This window comes from Pyrgilauda ruficollis, unplaced genomic scaffold (assembly GCF_017590135.1).
Source record: "Pyrgilauda ruficollis isolate IOZ18807 unplaced genomic scaffold, ASM1759013v1 scaffold31, whole genome shotgun sequence".
Lineage (NCBI taxonomy): Eukaryota > Metazoa > Chordata > Aves > Passeriformes > Passeridae > Pyrgilauda > Pyrgilauda ruficollis.
Window position 1 is genome coordinate 8,642,787 of NW_024524489.1, and position 23,556 is coordinate 8,666,342.

A 23,556-nucleotide genomic window follows, 5' to 3' on the forward strand; every position below is an offset into this window, starting at 1 on the left:
CAAGATGACAGCAAAGCACACACATGTGCTATGAACAGATAGAACTGATGGCTGTTGCTTGACAGCTCATGGGAGCAGCGTGAAGCTGTGTCAGGGGATGTTTAGCTTGGATATCAGGGGAAAAGTTTCTTTACCCAGAGAGTGGTTGGGCACTGGAACAGGCTCCCCAGGGCAGTGGTCAGAGCACCAAGCCTGACAGAGCTGAAGAAGCATTTGGACAACAATCTCAGGCACACGGTGTGACCCTTGGGCTGTTCTGTGCAAGGCCAGGAGCTGGACTCGATGATCCTGATGGGCTCCTTCCAGTTCAGCGTACTCTGTGTCCGAAGAGTTAGTCTGCTGTGGTGAATTTAGGTCTGAAGAAGGTCTCTGTGTCCCCTCTGTTCCCTTGCAGAGACTGGAATGAGAAGCTGCTGCAGGATGCCTGTCGCTTGCTGTCGGGGGAGATGGATCTGTCTCCTTCTGCTCCCGGGGGCATGGTGGATTTCCGACGCACGCTCACCCTCAGCTTCTTCTTCAAGTTCTACCTGACAGTCCTTCAGAAACTCAGCAAGAGTGGCACTGTGAGTGCTCCTTGGGAAGGCAGATTTGGGGAAGGAGAACCTCTTTGTGCTGCCTTGGGGAAGGCATGGGGAGAGTTCAGATTTGAGCAGAGGTCCACCTGATAACAAAATCTGTGCTGCAATAGCTCCAGAGCTGTTCTGCTGCTTGCATAACAGGGACTTGTGTATCTTCCCACTTGCTTCCTCCTGGCACCCTCCCCTTGTGGTGGAAGGGTGTAGCTCTGTGGTTCACAGGATGATTCCTGGACTTCTCCTATATGCAGCATTAAATGTGATCTTGTGGCTCTGTGGTTGTTCTTGGCACAGAGCCGGAGCCTCATTCGCCTTTAACTCGGTAGATTATGGATTACCTTAAGTGGGAGATGGAGAATGGAAAATATCCTGAGCTACTAGGGATGTGAGAAAGGAGTTGGAAGGGAAGGTGATTTTCTTTAATATGTCTCTGGCAGAAAACTGTGTGTGAGCCTGTCCCTTCAAACTACATCAGTGCTACAGAGCTGTTTCACAAAGATCCCATTGCAAATGCCCAGCTCTTCCAAGTAAGTAGCAGCTTTCCCAAGTAAGTAGCAGTGTCAGCATGACATAAACGCAGGCTTTTCTGTAGCTCAAACTCTGGTTCTTATCTTCTTGTCTCCCTAAGTATGGTCATCACATAAACTTTGATAATGCCATGCATGAAGCTTGTATTTGGGTCTCAATCCTTTCCTCACTTTAGGGTACTGTTCTTTCCTATTATTGTCCAAGAGAGGCCAAGCTTTCTCTGTGGCTGAGGGATTTATAAAAATTGCTTTTTCTCCTATCCCTAGCTCTATACCCAAACTGAAATTCCCCTTCAGCTTTCCCCAGTTATAGCCTGCCTTTCTTGGCATCTCTCAGGCTTCACATTTGGGATGTATCTTCTTTGTTATTTCTCTGTTAGTGACCCATTCTCTTCAGCTTTGAGAGTAGAATCCAGTTTCAGTACTTGAACTTTCTTTTGCAGGACGTGAAATCAAACCCTTCCCTTCCATATCAATTTCAAAGCCCAAACTACTTTCACTTCATTCCCTACAGCACTCCTCTGTGTAGCCACATCTTGTGGCATCTTGTTTACCTTCCTTTCACACAGGACTGAGCTCCCATCCCATTCCCCATTCTCTAGAACGTCTCACAGCGCTCTTTGCTCTCCCATCAATGCTTCCATCCCCTTCCACCCAAGCCAGCAGTAGCTAGCCATGTGTTTTACTCCAGGAAGTGCCCAAGGGGCAGGCTGTGGAAGATATGGTGGGCAGGCCTCTGGTGCACGTTTCAGCAGCCAAACAAGCCAGTGGAGAAGCTGTGTACTGCGATGACATCCCTCACTACGAGAACGAGCTGTACCTGACGCTGGTGACCAGCACTAAGGCCCACGCCAAGATCCTGTAAGTGCTGCTTCTCCGTTCCAAACGTTGGAAGCATCCGGTGCCTGGTGGCTTGGAAAACATCAATCTGTCAGGGTGTGGGTGAGGGAAAGGTTTTGCTTAGGTGGGAGCTCCAGTTCTTTGCACATTGTTATATGGAGGCGAGCTCTGTGTGTGTGTGAGAGCTGCCTTGCAAGTCTGCCTCAGTGGGAATGTGAGGGAGCCAACACCAAACTTTGGGCTTTGCTGAAGCACAAAAGCCCTCAGCCTAGACCAAACTTTTTTGTATTTCCCGTCTCTTATACTCAGGTATGCAGGATTAAAAAGGAGCAGGGTAGGAGAGCACCACAGAGGTTGGGATGTCATTTTAATCACTAACTGGAGCATGCAGCTTGATGATTCTCCTTCTATCTGCCTGAAAAATTAGGTTGTAAGATGCAATTCTACCAGCCCTCCTGCTGGTGAGTCAGCTGTGGGCACTGGGTTTTGCCTTGCACGATGCTTGCCTGCCCTGGCTCTGATCAAGCCCTGTGCACAAAAGTCATTTGTGAATTTGCATCAGCTGCGAGGTGTAGCCCTGTTTGTGCTTGGCTATAGCAAGGTGGACAAATCAGTATTTGGAAGTGCATCTGTCTCAGAAAGCATCTTGTCCATCCAGGGCATGACTGGTACCTAATTTATAACAATAGTGAATAACCAACTCCTAAAGGCCAATCCTGGCACGTAATGCCATCTACATTCTCATAAGAATTTTAATGCTGTCATATTGCAGGCTGGCTGCCCCCACAAACCCTAATTTTGTTTATATGGTGGTGGTTCTGCAGGCTCTCTTCTGCCCTCAGCTGCTTTGATGTGGGACACTCTGTGTTACACTGGCTTGTGTCATCCTCAGCAGCCCTGAAATCTGCTGTGCATTCCTTAGGCAGTACTTCCTGCCTAGTTAGGCTTCCTGTGCAGAGCTTTCCCATTGTGGCATGGGCAGCATGGTGGTCAGGGATGCACAGATGCAGTAATTGACTCCCAGGTTATGAAAGAAACTGCTCTGTTCATCACAGTTAATTTTTAGGTGTTGCAATGTGCATTGCAGACATTTAAGTGGTGTTACTACCACCAGGGCAGATGGGGAGATAGAGAAGGCATCCCATCCATGCTTGTGACCACAACATGCAGTGTTTTCTAAAAGCTGCTGTACACATTCTCTTGCATTTGTGTTTTGTACACATATTTCAGGCTCGGAGCCTGTAGCATTCTGTAGAGGAATATTCAATCGGGACAAAAGTATCAGCCTATGATTTTGGCAGAGTCAAAATATTGACTCTGGAAACTTCCACTTCATCCTAGTCAGATTTTGAGCACCAAGTGTAAATCAGACACCAGCTGCCTCTGCATTTGTAACTAAGGGAAAGTGTTAGGGGTTGTTTCTGAGCTACTGCTGCAGAAACACAGGAAAGAGAACTTTCCAAAGAAAAATAGCATTTTGAGTTCCTGCTGTCTAGGGGTTCATGTGGGAAAGTTCATTCATACATTTAATGTCTTTTTTAAAGGTCTTGGCTCACTGGGATGTATTAACGGCTGCTTTCGGGCGCAGTTTATATCAAAGTTTTAGGAATTGAAACAAGTTGCTGAAAAAATTGCAGCAATTTACAGAAAGCAATAAATCATCCAGTCAGCAAAATCAAAGCCACAGCACTTCTATTCACAACTGTTTCTCTGTAAAGCCAATGTACAGAGTGGCTCACTGGGATGTATTAACAGCTGCTTTTGGGCTGTTTATATCAAAGTTTTAGGAATTGAAACAAGTTGCTGAAAAAATTGCAGCAATTTACAGAAAGCAATAAATCATCCAGTCAGCAAAATCAAAGCCACAGCACTTCTATTCACAACTGTTTCTCTGTAAAGCCAATGTACAGAATATTGCAAAAGGATCCTGAAAGTCTTTTGTAATATATTTTTTACGAAGTTCTCCATTTAAAAATTAAATTATATTGCCCTTTTTTTAGTTATTTTGTCACTGAGTTTTAAATCTATATATGATTGAAGCAGACAAGCATTTTGGTTAGATACTTCTTTTGCTAATTACCAAAGAAAGCCTTTCATGAAAGTTTTTGTCTTTTTGACCATCACTTCTTTTGCATCCTCTTAAAAACCCTAAAGCTTCCTTATGATTGATCCTCAACAATTTCTCCCTGACTCACCCATGGCAGATGATACATGTCTGCACTAAAATTCCACATTTATCCATATTCTTGCCCTCATGGCAAGAATCATGGCAGCTAAGAAGACAGTGGAGGCACAGCATCACTAACACCAACTTGTTATCAAAGGTTCGTGTGGCAACTGGATCAAGTTCAGATATGTCTTGGGGAAAAGATGTATGACATAGTCCAAAGAAGCAGGGTGGTAGTCAGTCTCACAGTCAGGATTAACATTTTCATATAGATCCCAAATTATTTTAGTCTCCTATGTTATGCTGTCACAGTCTCACATGATATTCACATGGCATAGCCAAACTCAAGGAAATCAGGCCTGAATTTGTATTGGAATCTCATCATCACTTACACAAAGAAAAAATGAGAAATAACACTGTCTCTCCTTTTTTCTTAGTTCTGTAGATGCATCTGAAGCTCAGAGTGTTCCTGGGTTTGTGTCTTTTGTTTCTGCCAAGGATGTTCCTGGCAGTAATGTCACTGGCATCGCTAATGATGAGACTGTCTTCGCTAAGGATGTGGTATGTAGCTAAAAGTAGCCTTTTTCAATCATGCTGTTCAGGATATAACATTTCTCATACTGTCCAGTCAAGTCCTCTACCTTACACAGAGATAGATTTCTGTTGACCCCAGTGCAGTTAATTTAGTGCCAAATCCAATAAGGCCCAAGTCCCTTTGCCCTGTGCCCCTCTCCTCTGTTATCTCCACAATTCTTCTCTAAGCTGCAGCCCCCTGGGACAGGCTCACTCACTCCAAACTTGCTTGTGTTTATTTTCCCTGGGCTGATTTTTAATGGATTGGCCTGAACAAACTGCATAAAAGGAATAGATAAAGAGAATTATCATGAGTCTCTCCTCCCTGCAAACACACACCCCAAGTGATGGTGGGTTCCAATCTTGCCTGTAGGTCACCTGTGTGGGTCACATCATTGGTGCAGTCCTTGCAGACACACAGGAACATTCCAGGAGAGCAGCTAAAGCTGTGAAGATTAAGTATGAAGAACTTCAACCGATTGTCACAATTGAGGTAAGATGGCTCAGTTCTGCATCTGCAGTTGGCTTGGGGACCCCCTGCTGTCTAGTTCTGTTCTCACACATGTGGTGACTTAGCCCCACATTTTGTTTGTGTTTGTGGGTGCAACAGGGTACTGATAGAAGAAATAATCTGTGATTTAAAATATAAAGAAGGTACATCTTTGGTGCCCTGCTGATTTAGAGTACATTAACTTTTTCTGTGCTATTTAAAGCTGACACAAAGAAACCAAGCTCAGGGAGATAATATTGTGCTCAACAGAAAATTGTTTAAATAAACAAGGTTACTGTGAGTTACATTCTTATCCACAGAAGCTTGCTTTTAATCTTCTCTGGTCTGACCCTGCTGGCTTCATTGATATCCATTCCCTCTTCATTCTCTCATTTATAACAAGAAATAATAAGGTGTGAAAATGTCTTTTCTAGCTCTGTCACTGCACTGCTTCTCTGAGATTTCTGCAGACCACTTGTTTAGTTTTTAAGTTGATGAAATCAATTTTCGGGAGTGCACTCCCTGCTGTGAACTGTATGGCCACAGTCTTTAAGTGCCTTTTCTCAAAGCTGAAGAAATAAATATCAACAATGCATGATCATTTCATGCTTTTTTAACTAGAAAATTTGTTGACAAGATCTCCTTATGAGACAGTAAAAGCAAATGATAATATCTACACAGCATTCATTTCTAGAAATGAGAAAGAAAAATGTATGAAGCCATTTTTAGTGGAGAAATTAGAAACATAGGATTCTAACGAAATGTTTTCAATAGTCAATATTTCATACCATGTATTTTGTAATGAATTTTACATGAAACTGTATTCATGTAAATAGAAAGAGCTGTACACTGTCTCATGCAGACATTGGTACTGTCATCTGAGGACAGAGATTTGGGGTTGTTTGGGTGATCTGTGGATTAACAAACAGTGTGTGAGATCTTTGCCTTTTCTGGGGCTTCTAGTTGTTCATTCACCCAGGGAACGTGAGAGTGGAGCCAAAAACGTGCTGGTGGTTGTTTTGGTTTTTGTTGCTTGATATTTGGTGGGGGTTGCTTTCATTATGGAAAGCTTCAGTTTTAGCAAAAGGAAAAAGCCTTTGTTAAACTCCCCCTTATATACTTCCCTGTATATTAGCTCAGAAGTGAACTACTTCTGCACTTCTTATCTGAGAGGTTTCATTTTCTCTTTCTCTTTTATTTCTCTTTTCTTTTTTTTTTTTTTTATCCTTTCTCCCACTCTATGGGCTACAGACAAGAGTTAATATAAGTTGTAAGTTATTAAATTATAGCTCTTGTGGTTACAGGCCTTGAGGTTCTGGGTCCTCAATGTAAAACAAGTCACAAGGAGTACCTTAAGATTGTCCAATTATGGTGGTATTGGTTGTGAAATTGCTTTGTTGCCAAAAGTTATTTTCTATTGCTTTTAGTCAAGTCTCTTGGCTACTGCCATAGAAATTGTCTGATAAGTTCTTGTGCTTTTTATCTTGGATATTTCTTCTTCAGTTAGAGGAAGGTTTGATTTCATTCCACTTAGACAAAAATGTCACTGTGTCTTTCTGTTTCCTAGGAAGCGATTGAGAAAAAATCTTTCTTTAAGGATATAAAGAGGATTAATAAGGGAGATGTGAAGAAAGGATTTGAAGAATCTGATCACATTTTGGAGGGTGAGAATAAGCATTAATAACTCTTTTGAAATAGTACAGTTTGTTACAAAAGTCAAGCCATCAGCTTCCTTTTTTTTCATATGATACTGAGAGTAGGATTTGCAGGACTGAATTGATTTCATATAAAGTTTCAGACTGATATACAAATGTTATTGTTTCAAAAAAACCTGAATGCTGCCAGCTGTGCCCCCAGAAAACACTCTTTTTTTCAATCAAAGCACACATTTTTCTTGAACAAATATTCGTAGAATATTTGGTTTTTTTCTTTTCTGAAATTTTTCCCTGTCCTGACATAGTCTGGTCTAAATCTTATAGGCAGCCAATTTCCTTTAATCTGGTGTATGGCTGTATCTTAGGCAAATGGGCCACAAAGAACAGATCAGGGCCATGACTGAGAAAGGAGATTGTTTCTGACATTTAATTGTGTGTAGCGTGACTGGAAATTGTACCCTCAGCACTGCCAGGTAAGATGCCCTGGGAAAGAGCCACATACAGTGATAGAAAACTAATTCCCAGTTAGATCATCCTGAGGCATTTTGGGTTTCTATTTTTGTTCTCCAGTTTCAAAGTCTGTAACCTTGTATTTTATCTACTCAGATAGACTATACTTGATTTATTTTTATTCTTATCTCAGTGGTGTTATTGAGGCAGTCTTGAAAGGCACCAAATACTGCATCTTCAGAGATGCTGGATCAATGGCATGGTGTGCAGACTTATTTTTGAAATGCCAGCCACTTGTGTTTTATAACTAAGATTTCTAAAAAGTGGAAAGGAAGCTTGTATGGAATTTTTATTGTGTTTTGTTGTTCTATTTTTTGTTGTTTTTTAAAGATTGAACCAGTAGTGTCACTTTTAGAGCTAGTGATATCCAGTGCTGGGTAAAGCAAGGGGTTGTCACTTAACACATGTACAGAAGGCAGTAAATTGAGGACAACGTGTAATGGGTGACACCTTGTAACACCAGGGGTGCCCTTTCTGTGGGGCATTTATTTCAATTTTCTAGGAGAGATGTACCTTGGTGGTCAGGAGCATTTCTACCTGGAAACTCACTGTACTTTGGCTGTGCCAAAGGGAGAAGATGGTGAGATGGAACTCTTTGTGTCAACCCAGAACCCAATGAAGACACAGGTACTTCTCATTAACCTGGTGCCTAAAAGGCATTTGTTTCTCAGTTTCAGACTAGATGAATGGTTGTTTTATAGTTGTTCTTATTTGATTCTTCAGTTAAAAACCACATAGGCTTAGAGTTGGGTATGGGATCTAAAGCCCTTACCCATCCTGCTGGAGTCCTGAATCTCCTTCCAGGTGGCAGAGATATTTCTGTTGGCAACACATCTTTGTTAGGAGGGATTACATGCTTAGTCCTTTCTGGGGAGGGTCCCAGCTGCTCAGAACACACGAGGCTTGAATGACACATCAGAAAGAGAGATGGTGAAACCACTGGCTGTGCACCAACTCTCCCATTCCATGAGATTGGCTACTGGCACCATGGGGTGTCCTTGGCCCGTTTACTGGCCCACCAAGACTGTTCAAAGGTCTCTCAATGCAGTGAGGATGGTATGGATGTCAAAGGCTGTGCTAAATGACACCTGTGTCTTGGTTACCTCATCTTGTGTCAGTCTTTTCCTGAATCTGACCCTGTGTGCTGCAGCACTGTGCCTTTCCCCCTCAGAGATCAAATGCTGGGCTTATTGGCTCCAATTCCATCAAATCCAGTATTTGCACTGTTGAAATGGTTTCAGGAAGGCAGTGTGTTGGCATTTAGTTCTTAACACCAGCTGAGCTCCCTACATGTCCTGCTGTTTTGTTTTTCTTTAGGAGTTTGCTGCTAATGCACTGGGAGTGCCTTCAAATCGGGTTGTGGTTCGAGTGAAAAGAATGGGAGGAGGATTTGGAGGAAAAGAGACTAGGAGTACTATTTTGACATCTGTAGTGGCTGTTGCAGCCTTCAAGTAAGTTTGGGTGTGGGGGAAGAGGGATTTTTTTTCCTTCAGACTGTCCCAGGCTGCCTCTTTCTGGAGCACCATTTCTGCTGGAGCACTTTCAATACTCTGTATGTCTTCTTACTGTACCACTTATAGCAAGCTTGGGATTTCCCAAAGGAGGTGTCTAATGGGTTCCTAGCTGGTAGGAGGGATTGAACCTGCCCAGAGGGGCTAAGTTTATGTAGGAATGTCAGCTTTTAATAGGAAAGGGGGGAAAACCTCCTTATTCTTTACTCCTTTGGTGCTCTCTGAAAACTCTTGGATCTCAAATTATTTGCCTTTCCCCCTCACTTCACCCCAAACCATTTCAAAATCCAGCACCAGCCATGTGTTTTCTTGTTCAACAGAGGTATGAGAATCTCTTCTTTGTTCAAACCTCTACTACACCAGTCTTGCTTCATTATATGTCTGCACTTCTGCAAACTCCCTCTTGGGATTTTTCCCTAGGAATGGTGGCAGGCCTTGGAACCCACACTTTTCAAACCCTTAAAAGGTTAGGGAATTAACCTAGGTTGCAACCATTTGTAAAGAGTAGATTGGAAAAGTGCTCCTGGTTTCCAGAGTTTTGCTGTGGGCTCATGTTTAACTGTGCAGGTTTTGGGTGGACATGGCCTCTGAGGTGACATTTCTGCCCTGCCTGTACCCTGCCCTTTTCCCAGTGCTGGCAGAGCTGGAGGGATCTTGCAACACAGCAGCAGTTTGACAAAATACCTTTGGATGAGGGAGAGCAAGCAAAATGAAACTCTGTTTTTAAATTGACTTTATTTTTTTCTGTTCTAAGCAAACAGTCTGCTTTCTCTAATTAATCAGTAATACATTTGCATCCTTTTCTTCTCTTTATCTCTGCCAGCCAAACCACTGTTTGACATCCTGGAGGTTACAAAACAACATATGTGACATTTGCTAGATACTGGTACAACCTGAAGACAGGCACTTGAAAGGCAAAGTTGTTAGAAAATTAAGAACCACTCCTATTCTCCCCCTTGTTTTCCTCCTTGATAATAAATAAGCAAATAAAAAACAAGGTCAAATTGAAGGCTAGTTAGTACTTTGCATTATTATGTAATTCCTGTGGCATTGTCTTTTTCAAAGCCAAAAGAGTGCCTTGAGAAATAGCCTGGAAAACAGTGCTTTCTCAGTTATTATCATCTGTCTCTAAAAGAGATAGATGCTAATATCTCTTTTTTTTTAATACAAGAGTCTTTGCAAGAGTTTTCACAAACAGGTCCCAACTTTGGAGATGTTTATTCTTTTTATTTAGTCTTGCCATATTCTTAAGAGTAAGATATATGAACTAAGCAGTTTACTCTTAACTGTCCATTGCCACCCCGGGAAGACAAAGAGAACAGCCTTGTTCTGCAGGAGCTGCATTGTGCACTTCAGGCTTTGCCTAAAAACCCGTGTTCTTTCCCAGAACTGGCCGAGCAGTGCGGTGCATGCTGGATCGAGATGAGGACATGCTGATCAGTGGTGGGAGGCACCCCTTCCTGGGGAGGTACAAGGTATGCACACACGTGGGAAGAGCCCAGCTGGTCTCAGTGCTGTCCCCTGAGACATCAGAGAGCAGAAAGATATTGGGAAAAAAAGCTGCTATGGTCGTTTCACTGCTGATCTCCCCCGCTGCAAATGGGCCAGGTCAGATGGGCTGTAGCATTTTTCCTGTTAAAGTGCTGCAGAAGTTATTTTGGCTTGGATGGTTCCCTTCTTGTGACCTCAGCATAAATAACTCTGCCTTCCTTGCAGCCAAGACTTTGACCCTGCTGACAGTCACGTTTCTTTTAGAGGTTTGCCCATTCCTGTAAAGCATCCTTTACACAGCAATGTGCCTGGTTAACTTCCTTTCTACTTCAATCCCTCTCCAATTGCTAGTGATTTTGAAAGCAAAAGCCTGTTGTGGAAATTGTGGCAGTGGTAAGTGGCCAACACTTAATTTAGAGGAGTTCTCTGCAGCAAGATTGACACATGCATGAACCCTTTACTGGGGAACTCCCTCAGCTGCTGGCTGTGCCTGCCCTGTGCTGCACTGGGGACAGTCAGCCCTCTCTGCCTGTGTGAAAGCCATTCAGTTTTTGGAGGCAAGCACAAACCAAAACATTTTCTTGAAAACTGATTACTGAGGAGACACTCTCTTGACAGGTTGGCTTCATGAAGGATGGGAAAGTCAAGAGTCTGGAGGTGTCATACTACAGCAATGGGGGCAACTCTATAGACCTCTCTCATGGGGTAAGTAAAATTTTCTGATGGCTAATTAAGCAGAAGGTGTGTTTCTGTGCAACCTTCTGCTCTGCCTTCAGAGAGTTGTTGCCTGCAGCACTGCAGCTCTTTGACATGACTGAAAACAGATTTTGAAGGGCTTTTGGAGCTTCTACAAATGCTCTGTGAGCCAACTCACCTGTCTTAGCATGTGCCACATAATTCTTATGGATGCTGTAATAACTCAGATTGAGCAAAGGGGTCAAGAATGTTTGCTTTACATGACAGAGGACTGTGAGGGAAAAGTTGTTGCACAATGCAAGATGGCTGATAGATCCCCAGCTCTGGGCAAAGATAATTCCTTGGAGAAAGAAGCATCCCAGTCAATAGGTTGATCAGGACAAGCTTGCAAAGGACTGGCTAAAGCCAACACTGTGCTCCCAAGCAGTAAGGACAAAAAATGGGCCCAAGTTCTGAGTTTGTCTCCAAGAAGTTTTGCACTGATGAGTAAAAACCTCTCCTTTTCTGTCATGTGAGTTATCAACTCAATAGCCTAGTGTCACACAGGTTTATTCTAGCTCACTTTCTCCAGTCCACCAAGTCTTTGATAATTTTCTGCAAAAGTTGATCCTTTTCAATAGGAAAGAACTGCAGGAGCTCTCTACCTGGCAATGCTGGCAATGTGGCTGGTGCTGGGCAGAGCAGAATGACAGGCAAGTGTCTTTGCATAAGCTGAGGGCCTGGTTGAGAGCACATCTGTGTAATTGTCTTTTTGACTGTGTCTGAATCAGGGGACTGGAAAGTGCTCCATGTAGAGATAAGGTTTGGTTGTGTGTCATGTCCTCTCTGTGCTGCTGCTGGAAGGGAAGTCTGAAAACACAAGCCAGAAATTCTGGCCCTTTCCCAATGTGGACAATAAGTGGACAAAAATCTCAAACCTTGCAGTTACTGAAAATATTTATTTCATATGTTTGCCCCTCCTGACATAGCCCAGCACTGAGTCACTTTTCCAGTAACAGATTACTCAATATAGTGAAAAGAAAACTCTGCTTCTTCCTGACAGATAATGGCATTTACTAACAGTTTGAGTCAGCATGAGCCCAGGGCCAAAAAAGGACTTTGAAGCTCAATCTGTCCCAGAGCCATAGGAGTCAACAGAGGAGTGTGCTTATTGTCCTGTCGTTCAGGAGAACACTACTTGACATTCCATTGCACCTGGGAGGCAGTTCTGTCTGCACTTCAGTGCTCATCCAGCTCTGTTGACTACAACACTGCAGGGTGCTAGAGAAAATGCTGATTGTTGTAAATTGGCTTCAGAGCTTCTGGTCTGGTTTTGGCACTGGTGAGAAGTCTGACATCCAATTAATATGAAATGTGTCCACCTCCATTCCTTTTCTTCACCAGGTAATGGACAGAGCCCTGTTACACTTGGATAACTCCTACAACATCCCCAATGTCAGCAGCGTGGGCATTGTTTGCAAGACAAACTTGCCTTCCAACACAGCCTTCCGTGGCTTTGGAGGGCCCCAGGGAATGATGATTGCTGAGTGCTGGATGAGTGACCTGGCTCGGAAGTGTGGCCTGCCACCTGAGGAGGTACAAGACCCACTGACACCTTCCAGGAGGGTGCTGCCTTTGAACAAGCTCTGAGAACTGCATCAGCCACACAAGATTTTTAAGGATAAGAACTTTTGCTTCATTTTTGTTGAGCTCCCAGCAGGATCTCAAACTTGTGTGACAGATACATTCTAGCATGGATTATCTTCTGTTTAATTAAATTCCTTGGTAGCCTCAATTTTGTAACATCTGCTTTAAGAATAGATATTAAAAGGAAGAAAGTCCAAAGGCACCAGGTACCTTAATCTTATTGACAATGTGCTTTAAGTCCCAATCTCTAAAAACTTCCAGCCTTATGTCTTAGTTCATGTTTTCCCATAAACAGATATATGTTTGTTAATTGTTTTGCTCCTTGGCTCTTTGTAGAAAGAGCCAAGGAGTAAAACCAGGAACCAACACACTTTAGATCTCATCCCTCCTTGTCTGAAGCACTAAACTTGGCCTATCCTTTCTGTGTCTCTTTGGGAAGGTGAGGAAGCTCAATCTCTACCACGAAGGAGACACAACTCATTTTAACCAAAAGCTGGAGGGATTTACTCTACGAAGATGCTGGGATGAATGTTTGTCCAGCTCCGGCTATCACGCCAGGAAGAAACTGATTGAAGAATTTAACAAGTAGGTGCCCTGGAGCTGTCTTGTCACTGGGTGCACCTGTTACCTACTAACTTCTGAAGTTCCCTTAGCAACTCGAGTAATGTGAAGTCACACCTTATATTTGCAGACTGTCTTCTAAATATTTCTCCTTTTGAAATCCCTTTATGCTCACTGTCAGAGGAAAAGTCTGTCAGTGAGCTGGCAGCATATATGGGGCCAGAATCAGACCCAGTATGATGTAATTTTCCAAGTGAACTGTAGAAAAGAAGAGGGGGGTCTGTTAAGTCCAGCTAGGATTTTCACATGACTGTCAAGGCAATCTGTTTATGCTTTCCTCTGCCTCAAAGACTTTTGTAGTTGGCTTGTATTTACAACTGAGCAGTTGATAGTATGGACAACTGTTTCTACAATGCTTGCAGAAAGCATCTTCAGTTGCAATTTCCTCTTGTTGGAGCACACAAAGAAAGCCTTTAACACAAAGTAGTGATGAACTCAGTCTTTATCACAGTCAAGTATTTAATTTCCATTTGATGCACAGTCAGAAGGAAGCACAGTCTTGATTTATGATAAAAGGCTCATGGGTATACAAATAATGTTCTTTCTTTGCAGGCAGAACCGCTGGAAAAAGAGAGGGATAAGCATCATTCCTACCAAATTTGGCATCAGTTTCACTGTCCCATTTCTGAACCAGGTCTGTAAATGTCATTTGCCTTTTCACTAGAGAATTTGATTTATGCTGCCTCCCCCAGACCTTCCTCCATTTGTACCAAACTGGAGCTTCTTGAAGAAGTAGTAAATCACTTAAAAAAGAGCACACATTTTTCAAGCCAAAATGAGCACCACAACAGTTTCCAGTTTATACTGTCCAAAAGACACCACAATATTTCCATGGTATTGTGTTAGGTTGATTTTCTTGCCTTTCTCAATAGTAGAAACACTGCTCCTGTGTTTGAGCTGATTTGATGGACGGTCAGTGGTGTTGGAAAGTTGAGGTGAAGGGTGCATCTGTGTTTCACAGGGGCAGGATTGGATTACTTCACCTGCTTTCTGAGCTGAAAATACTGACTGGGGTTTGTTATGTCACTGGAACATCTAGTGAGTTGGTGAGAGTAAACCAAACTCACCTTAAGTGTAAACAAATGGCTTTAGTTGCACCAAAGAACAACCTTAGTCTAATTCTGAATGAATTCTCTCCATAGCCTGCTAAGTACTCCCCTAGTTAATTTATGATGATTAATGTTCCCTGTTGTAGGCTGGAGCTCTGGTCCATGTGTATACAGATGGCTCTGTGTTACTTACACATGGTGGGACTGAGATGGGTCAAGGACTTCACACCAAAATGATTCAGGTAATAATGAGTTTGGGCTTAACTGAATAAGATGTCTTTCAGGACAATTACACTCTCCCTACAGCATTGCCTCAGGCACCTTGACACTTCTTCATGCAGAGAGTAACAAATCAGGACTGATTCCTCTTCATTGTTTGAGCAGCAGTGCTAGATTTCCAGAGTATTATCACAACTAAGTATTAGAATTAGATTCTTCATCATCTTAAATCTAATTATGTAAATAATGCAGGTCATGCTTACAGTTTAACTACTCTGGCAATATCAGTTCACCTCATAAAGGTACAGTTAATATCCATTTAATATAAAAATTAGTTGTATTGAAAACATTTATATCTACATATGCTAGTGCTTTTGTAGTTAAAAAAGGCTTAAAGGAGCAAAATTCCTTTGACAGGAAAATCTTATAGGGCTTTTGATCTTCTGTTTTATTTTAACTGTTGAAGAAGAATTTAGTCTCAATAATAGTGAAGTGAATGTCTGTCATTGTGGCAAAAGTGTATGTGCACACACACATTCAGTCTGTGAAATTAAAATATAACAATGTCTTGGCCAGTTCTCAGTCACTGGAACAACTCGGTCTGCAGGAAAAATGAAGTTTATGGTGGGAGAGGTTGCGGTGTGGGTCCTGGCAGTGCGAGCAATGACTGACAATGCTCATGGATAAGAAGCGCTGCTTACCAATTGTTTACCTTTGCTTCACAGGTCGCTAGCAGAGCCCTGGGAGTCCCCACCTCCAAAATTTACATCAGTGAGACCAGCACAAACACTGTCCCAAATACCTCCCCGACAGCCGCCTCAGTCAGCGCCGACATCAATGGAATGGCCGTCTATGTACGGAAGCTGAGTTATTTAAAGCAGCGGGGTTACAAGGGAGGGCTCCAGGGCATGAAAAGCTGGCCTGTATTTATCTGTTGTTGCTTAAGGAAAACCATCAAAAGGCAGTTCCAGTGTAAGGATCTCTCATAACATTACCTGGTATAGCTAGCAGTGGCATTAGATTGAGAATTACTATATTTTTCAAGTTATTTGAAACTCTTCTTCAGTCCTGTGGTAGTTCTAAAAATAGAGTATTTGGGATTGCTCAGAATGCATCCATTTAAATAGCCATCTTCAAAGTAATTAAGACAGCCTTATCTATAACAATGTGTTTTTTGCTGCATGTGGTAGAGTATTTGGGATTGCTCAGAATGAGCAGAGCAAAGCATCCATTTAAATAGCCATCTTCAAAGTAATTAAGACAGCCTTATCTATAACAATGTGTTTTTTGCTGCATGTGTTAATAGCAAATTGTTTGAGAGCTGTGCTGCACAAGCTCTAAGTGTTGATCAGCTCAGAGCAAATGCAATGACATGGTCGTGGCTGTCTGCCATGGTGGAGTTACCAATGCATATATTTGCTGGGTATGTGATTTTTCCATTTCAAAACAAGAATGTAGTACTGGTCATTCTCAGTGTAAAAGACAAGGGGAAGTGAAACCTGCAAAGTAAAACAATCAGGCTGTTTTTGTTCTCTGCACAGCTTATCTGTGTAGGTTGAATTTTGGGAAGAAATTTTTTGTTCTTTCAGTGTTAAAGGATCATCTTGTAAGCTATGCTGAGCTGTCCTGTACAGATGGGGTACAGACAAAGTTAATGTATAAATGAGCAGACTTTTTATATTTGTGTCATGGTCCACAAAGCTCTGTGCTGAATTTGGGATTCCTTTCTGCTATCAGCACAGCCAATCTCCTTTAAAATCCTTTTCAGGCAACATTTCTTCCTATGTAGCAAGACATCCATTAGTGACCTTTGTTCCTTTTTATGATTTGCCAAAGTCCTAAAGGCAATATTGATTTAAATACAAGGTTCTTTGAAACTCTTAGAGGGCTCTTAATACCATAAGCTGGCTATTCAAATCTTAAACTATTTCTTCTCTCTCTCTTTGTTTCTAGAATGCGTGTCAGACTATCCTAAAAAGACTTGAGCCCATCAAGCAGTCTAATCCCAAAGGATCCTGGGAAGACTGGGTAAGCTGTTTGTGTCTGTCATGAGAAAAGTGGACATTATCAGAGATTGTTTTAATTGGCAAACCATGTGTGCAGGTGTGTCCTCCTGCATCTTGCTAGCATAGATTTGAGCAAAGACAATGAAACACAAACCTGGTACAGATTTCCAAGTATTTCAAACTTACAAGAGGTCATCCCCAAGATGTCAGTTATTACTTTAATCCTGAGATTTCTCCAAATTTTGGGGCCTGCCTACGACAAACTTCATCAGACAAAAGTCTTGAGTGGTTATCTTTATAGTCAGACTACAGTCTAGGACGGAAGGAAACCTCATTTTTAATGAAGGGATTCTGTAGCATAGACAGCTCTTGTTGAGCTCCCATTCAGTCCCTATAGTGCTCCTTGTCTGCAATATCTCTGTCCCCTCAATGAGAAGAGATGGATGGGCTGTAAGACTCTCTTCAGATCCAAGCTCTGCTCTCCATCCGAGGCGTTTTGACTTTGGAAGTCAGGGTAGAATTTCCCCCACTAGTCAAGATGACCTGTCAATTTAACCTTTGTCCCTGAGGCTAAAAGTCTAACCTGTAGCTGAGAGACAAACAAACACAAGCAGCTCTCATCCTCTGCCAGTGGCTCAAGTTCTGCCCTTGGTAGCTGCTGACGGGGCTGTTCAGGGAAGCAGCTGCAATCATGATGTTTGGCAGTGCTGGCGTTGGGTAGTGTGACAGTTGTCTGTCACTGGGCATTTGCTACTTGAGGCCTCCTGGAAATGTTTTTGTGCAGTTATTTTGAATAGCCTGGTTGTACATTTTATTGTTTTCAAACTCTTGTTCACGTTGCCAGATTAAAACCGCCTATGAGAGCTGTGTCAGCCTGTCAGCCACAGGGTTTTATAGGTGAGTGAAAATTCACACTGCAGAGGCACTGTCTCAAGTGCATGGATTGCATCCACGGAAATTCTGGGAAGATTTACAGCCCCCAGCCCCATGTAACTGCTCTAAATTAAAGCTGCATTCCCTTTCCTACCTACAAGTGATAAGCTGAGGTTAACAGTCTCTTGGCTGGGGAGAATTGATTCCTGATGGAACACAGCTCTGAGAGCAAGTAAATCTGACTTCATTCCAGCTGACCTTGGTCTGAAGAGGCATAAATGAAATCAGAGCTTTGCCTGGGGCTCTGCTCTGTGTCTGCCCTGTGGCCTAGTTTTGCACTAGAACAGCCATACAGGATAAGAGGGGACAGGGGTTGTCCTTGAGGAAAATCCTGTCTCTTGTGGCATGAGCAGATACCAGTGTTTCCAGCAGTGTTCTCCCACTTCAGACTCTTGCTGGACCCTGTGTAGTTTTGAAATTAGGTACTTCTCTTAGTCAGCTTTCTTGCTGGAGGAAAGCAGAGATCCATTATCTTTAAGGCAGAGGGGTTGACATTAATAAATAAGCATATTTAGGGCTAAAATACACTATATGTTAGTTTCTTTTGCATCCCTGAAACGTATTTTTTCTCTTAACCAAGTGGCTTGTCAGCATTTTAATAAACCAGTTTTCAGATAAAGTATAAGTAGTCAAATTTGCCATTAACTCTGCTTAAAATCAGTTCTAAGCTTAATAGAGTTTCTGCTTCAGCTTAATGATGTTCTGAAGTTTAATGGCCTTAAAGAAATGTTCAACTGCACTCTGAAAGCAAAGGACTTTTCACTGGATTGGTAAATAATAGCCATCACAAACCCTGAGATTTATGGGCAAATAAAGATGGCTAAAACAGTTTGATGGTTTCAATCAGATTTTGGAATACAGAGTAGATTAAGCAGATTTCTCTTTATAGTTGTTTACACTTTTAATTTCTGCATGGGATTGACAGAAGGAATGAAACAAAAGTGAATAAGGGTTTTGATAAGCAGCGATGTAGTTGTATTTGGGTTTTTTTCATGACATTAAACGTGGTTTTGTTTCTCTTTGTATCAAGAATTCCTGAAGTTGGCTACAACTTTGAAAAGAACGAAGGGAAACCATTCTCCTACTTCAGTTATGGAGTTGCCTGCTCTGAGGTTGAGATAGATTGCCTGACAGGTGACCACAAGGTGAGGGGTCAGCAGTGAAACAGAACAAATACTGTGTGTCAGCCCATTCCTGGCTCTGTCATTGGTCTGGTGTGACCTTCAGCAAATTTCTTAACTCCTCTGTTCCACAGTGCACGATCCGTAAAGTGTAATAAAACAATAATTATCTACCCTGTGGGGATTTGGGGCTTAATGAATGATTGCAAAAGTTATTGGATTTGCTTGAGTAAGAGATAGCAGCACTGTGTTGGCACAAAAGTACAGAAACATCCTGGAATAGAGTTAATAATTAAAAATAACACTGATGACTTCTGGAATGAAAGAAAGAAAAGAAAAAAAAAAGAAGAAAAAAATTAAATCAGGATCTGACCTAGCTGGTTATGCTGAGCTACAGGCCACTGACACCAGCATCTTGGAATTAATATTAACTGGGTCCACTGGACCTCTGGGGAAAACTGCAGTGAGTTCCTTTTAATTACTTTTGGGCTGAACTCAGATTAAAAATCAGTATGAGAAGTTCAGCTGAGATAAGATTATGTGGGGTAGTGTTTGGATACTCTTCCTCACATGAGACATGGTGGACCAGTTCCAGAGACCTGTGCTGATTTACCCTTTATTGGTGTTTTTAGAACATTCGCACAGACATTGTTATGGATGTTGGTACCAGTCTGAACCCAGCCATAGATATAGGACAGGTAAGTGAAAAGTATTGCTATTTCCATCATGTTAACGCAGTCACACTGCTCTCAGGCTTTTCTATTTATTATCCCTCTCGAAGCTGTGCCTTTGCAAACACACCCTTTTTAACCTGGCACAGAATTACACAGGGAAATATTCTGTTAGGGTTTGGAGATTTTTGCCTTTTGGACAATAAGACTACAGGATATTGTTCAGTTACCACCCCATTGACGTTTTTCAGGCTAAATCCCACACCTAATATTTATATTCCTATCTGTCAATATTAAGTTTATTTATCTTGGTGAAAATTCTCCTGACTAAAGAGTTAGGGTGGCAGATTCTGTCTTCCAGCTGCTGCTGTGTAGAATTCTCAATAGGAAGTTGGACCAGTCACTTATCTTGCAAAGTCCTTGGGCAGGCACAAGATTACTTCAAAATTTTGTGCAGTAATAACCACACTATCTCTTAGCAGATAAAGGTAATAAACCAGGGTTGTCTGACAGACCAAGAAATGAATTGTTAGATGTATGCTTATCTAGCCATCTTAGCTCGCTGGCTAGCTCTAGATGTTGATATGGTGTAACTCCAGTGAAACTGCTGCAGGATTTGGGATGACAGGAGAGCATGACTTGCTAAGCTCTGCTACAGCTAAATTTCTTTGAAAGTGACATTTTTTCTGAAAGATTTTTTTTTTGTTTTTGGAAGTGTCCAAGGGGAGAGAGGGATTTTCTGTCTTTGCAGCCTGTCGCTTTAGGTTTGGGAGTTGAGAGCTGGGCTAAATGGAGTCTGTCAAAGGGGTCTTCAATTCCTGTGTCCTTCCATTGCTGCAGAGGATCTGGAGGCACAGGAGAGAAAGGATGTGGCATGAGTGCAGGAATACAAGTACACAGAGATGGGTCAGTGAATGCTTGTGGCTGCTCTGGCTGTCAGATACCTCAGTGGGCACAGAGAGCAGAGCTGTTTTGTGCAGCGTTGTTCAAGCACATCCTCTTCTTGTAATCTTTTTTATCATAAAATTTACAGTAGGAAAAATATGACAAGTTTTTTTAGTACTTAAATGGATATGGGAGTGTTTTTGCAGGTGTCTGTGCTGCTGACCTGATAATACACAGCATTTAGGAAAGCATTTATACTGAGAGTATAAAATAGTTTGTCTTTAGATGCTTCATCTTCAGTCCTTTTAGTCTACTTGTCCTTTGATATATCAGCAAGTTCACTCATTCAATGCTCACCTGCCTGGGAAGAAATCAATATCTTATCATTGATTTTTTTTTTTTCTGTTGCTTCATCAGAAAATTCCTGTCCTGTGTTTACAGAAAATCTGTTTGCATATATTTGTAAATTGCTTCACCTGCCAGGGAAATGCAGCCACATTTATGTGGGAACACAGGAATTGTGCAAAGATTGTACCCAGCAGAAGGGACAAGGGTTTAGAGATAAAAAGTGGGATCTGAGTCAGGTGGGAAGAGTTGAAAACCCTGGTGGATGTCATCACTGTTTGTCCTTGTGCAGGGAAGAACAACAACAACAGAGACTGTAACCTTGTTTGGATGTGTTTGTAGATAGAAGGAGCCTTTGTCCAGGGCATTGGGCTCTTCACCATGGAGGAGCTGCGTTACTCTCCTGAAGGGAACTTGTACACTCGAGGGCCTGGCATGTACAAAATCCCAGCATTTGGAGACATCCCAACAGAATTCAATGTGTCCCTTCTCCGTGACTGCCCCAACAGCAAGGCAGTTTACTCATCCAAGGTACGCCTGTGAGGTCTGTGGGCCTCTTACTGCCCCATAACACTGTGAAGCTGAGTGGGATAAAGTCATGATCCTGTGTGTCTAAACAGTTCATCTCATCATGCTGTGGTAACTCTGAGGCCAGGATGTTTTTCTATTTCTTATCAGAAATGTGTGTACTATCCTTTCTAGTTAGGAAGAACTGAAGTAACCTGCACATTGCCACCCTGATTGTCCATTATACAGAATGGAAGTGGCTTTGCCGTGTGAGAAAGCTTGCGTTTTCTTCCTGTTCCTTCTTTAAATGGACTGAGGGTTGATTTAGCTCAGTCTTTCCTCACTGATCACACCTGGCACACTGGAGGTGTTTTAGCATCATGTTTCCTCAGTGAGCACACCTGGTAGACTGAGGTTCCCATCTGGAAGGCAAAGCCTCACTCTTGCTTGTGCTCTGTCTAGGCTGTGGGAGAGCCCCCTCTGTTCCTGTCTGCCTCAGTGTTTTATGCCATTAAAGATGCCATCTATGCAGCAAGGAAGGACTCTGGCCTGACGGAGGCGTTCAGGCTGGACAGCCCTGCCACCCCCGAGAGGATCCGCAATGCTTGTGTGGACATCTTCACCAAAATGGTAACAGCCCCTGCTCTCACACTCTGCTCCCTGGCCAGCCTGCCCATGGGGAGTGTGCCTGGAAGTCACAGGGGCCTGGGGCTGGGATTAGGGCAGGATGGAGAGGCTGTGTCCCTGCTCCAGCAGATGGGTTTTGTTTCATGGGTGTTGTCCTTCATTTGACATGCCATCAGCTGAGAGCCAAATCCCCAGGGCAGCACTGCTAGGGCTCCCACTGCAGGAAGGGCTCTGTACAGTATCTCTGAAGTTCAGTCCATTCCATTCTCCAAGTGTTGTGTGTGGAACAATGGCACTGGCTGCTTGTCCTGATACTCCTGACTATCATCTCTCAGAGAATCATCACATATGGTGAAGGCCACGGTGTGATTTAGTGGTGTCCCTCAGCAAGGGAGGGGGAGAAAAGTATTCCTTCTTCTGAATGTTACAGCCACAGGAGTCTCCTTAGAGCTGTGGACTTGATCTGAAGGAGTGCAGGAGTTATCCCTGTCACTGGTTTCTCTGGGCTGCTCTGTCATAGTGTTGTCACAGGGCTCTGTAGTAGTCAACTATCAGGCCCCTAACAGAAGTGCCATGAGACAGACATCTCTGTCTTTGGAAAAACTGGAATAGGAGCTCCTGTCTTCACAAAGTCCCACCTGAAAAGCAGCATGGTGAGGCATGCTGAATGCTGGACAGGACCCTCATTTGTGCTAATTCAAATATTTTTTCTCTTTATAGTGCCCTTCTGCTGAGCCAGGAACCTTTAAGCCATGGTGTGTGCGTGTGTAGGAGGAAAGTTTGAGGAGCAAACTCTTGCTGAAACTGAGCTTACATCAGAGGAACCACAAGGCAGTAGGACTATAATGGAGGAAAAAAACCAACCTGTGTTCATGTGGCTCACCCACTGATTCACGGAGCTTTCACATTTAATTGTCCAATAATTGTTTTCTCTATGAGAGGAAATTGCTGCCAGATTATAGCTGTGATGTAAATTCAAATGAAGAGTAAGTTGAAGGTGATGTTATCCAGGTGTAATTGAAAAATCTTACAGATTTCATATAAAATTGCTGCAAGGATGCTTCTTACCAGCCAATGTGATTGTTTCTTTTTCCTGCTATAGGGAAAAGATGTATCACCTTGTGGTGCTATGCCAAGAAGGACTCAAATGTGTTGATCCCAGACATAGAGTCCTCTAGCTGAGATGGGGGAAGGTATAACAGGTGCTGAGGGCTGGACCCTGCTGTGTTCCTTTTGCACACAAAGCCAGCTACATCCTAGAGGAAGATGAGCAGGACTTTTGGTGTTGGCTAATGAAGATCTTACCTGTGTAATAAAAGTGTTTCAGAGGAAAAGTCTAAAATGTGACCAGCAACTGATTTTACCCCAAGTTCAATGACTGTTGCTTTGTCTGCACCTGGGCTTTAATGAGATTTTAGTTCAAGTGCTACCTTTGTCTTCTCTGATTAAAGATAAAACTAAATATACCAAGAGTACTTCCAACAAGATGCTGCTTTGTTTGACACAGACTTTTCCTATCCCACACCTCCACATCTCTTCCCATCCTTTAAATAGGAAAGGACATCAGAGACCTTGGAGTAACAGAGAAACTTGCCCATCGATGTTCCCAAGGTAATTAATACCAGCCTAAGCAAGGGGCACGAGGAGGTTGGGCACAGCTGGGGATTAGCTGGCTCTGGGTGCCCTCTAGGGTAAATCCCTTGCTGTAGGGTAAATGCCTTGCCTTCTTTTCAAGAGATTTCTTAGTTTTGCTGAATGCAAGAGAATGGATGCATTTTGCTACAGGGAATGCTTGTCTGAAAACTCTGCTGGCTATGTGATGACCTGGTGTCATCTGGATTGAATATATTCTTCGTGTTGGATTTAGTGCTGAGCATCCCTCCTGACAGGTTTTGTCACTGTCAGATTCAA

At 42.7% G+C, this 23,556-nt stretch overlaps 1 protein-coding gene across 1 annotated transcript in view; it reads left to right on the forward strand.

The window, feature by feature from the left end:
* The window catches only part of XDH (xanthine dehydrogenase), a 49,082-nt gene extending 25,950 nt beyond the window's left edge, over nt 1-23,132 (forward strand). The window contains exons 16-37 of the mRNA XM_041473977.1: nt 395-563; nt 1,013-1,102; nt 1,794-1,963; nt 4,547-4,670; nt 5,056-5,175; nt 6,740-6,836; nt 7,840-7,964; nt 8,655-8,788; nt 10,236-10,323; nt 10,958-11,044; nt 12,419-12,610; nt 13,101-13,246; nt 13,835-13,916; nt 14,478-14,573; nt 15,276-15,404; nt 16,504-16,578; nt 17,401-17,453; nt 18,520-18,634; nt 19,243-19,308; nt 20,854-21,042; nt 21,481-21,648; nt 22,366-23,132. Of these exons, the coding sequence (XP_041329911.1) occupies nt 395-563; nt 1,013-1,102; nt 1,794-1,963; nt 4,547-4,670; nt 5,056-5,175; nt 6,740-6,836; nt 7,840-7,964; nt 8,655-8,788; nt 10,236-10,323; nt 10,958-11,044; nt 12,419-12,610; nt 13,101-13,246; nt 13,835-13,916; nt 14,478-14,573; nt 15,276-15,404; nt 16,504-16,578; nt 17,401-17,453; nt 18,520-18,634; nt 19,243-19,308; nt 20,854-21,042; nt 21,481-21,648; nt 22,366-22,416 (2,566 nt within the window). The 3' untranslated portion in view covers nt 22,417-23,132. The remainder of the gene's footprint in view (nt 1-394; nt 564-1,012; nt 1,103-1,793; nt 1,964-4,546; nt 4,671-5,055; nt 5,176-6,739; nt 6,837-7,839; nt 7,965-8,654; nt 8,789-10,235; nt 10,324-10,957; nt 11,045-12,418; nt 12,611-13,100; nt 13,247-13,834; nt 13,917-14,477; nt 14,574-15,275; nt 15,405-16,503; nt 16,579-17,400; nt 17,454-18,519; nt 18,635-19,242; nt 19,309-20,853; nt 21,043-21,480; nt 21,649-22,365) is intronic.
* The last annotated feature ends 424 nt before the right edge of the window (nt 23,133-23,556 follow it).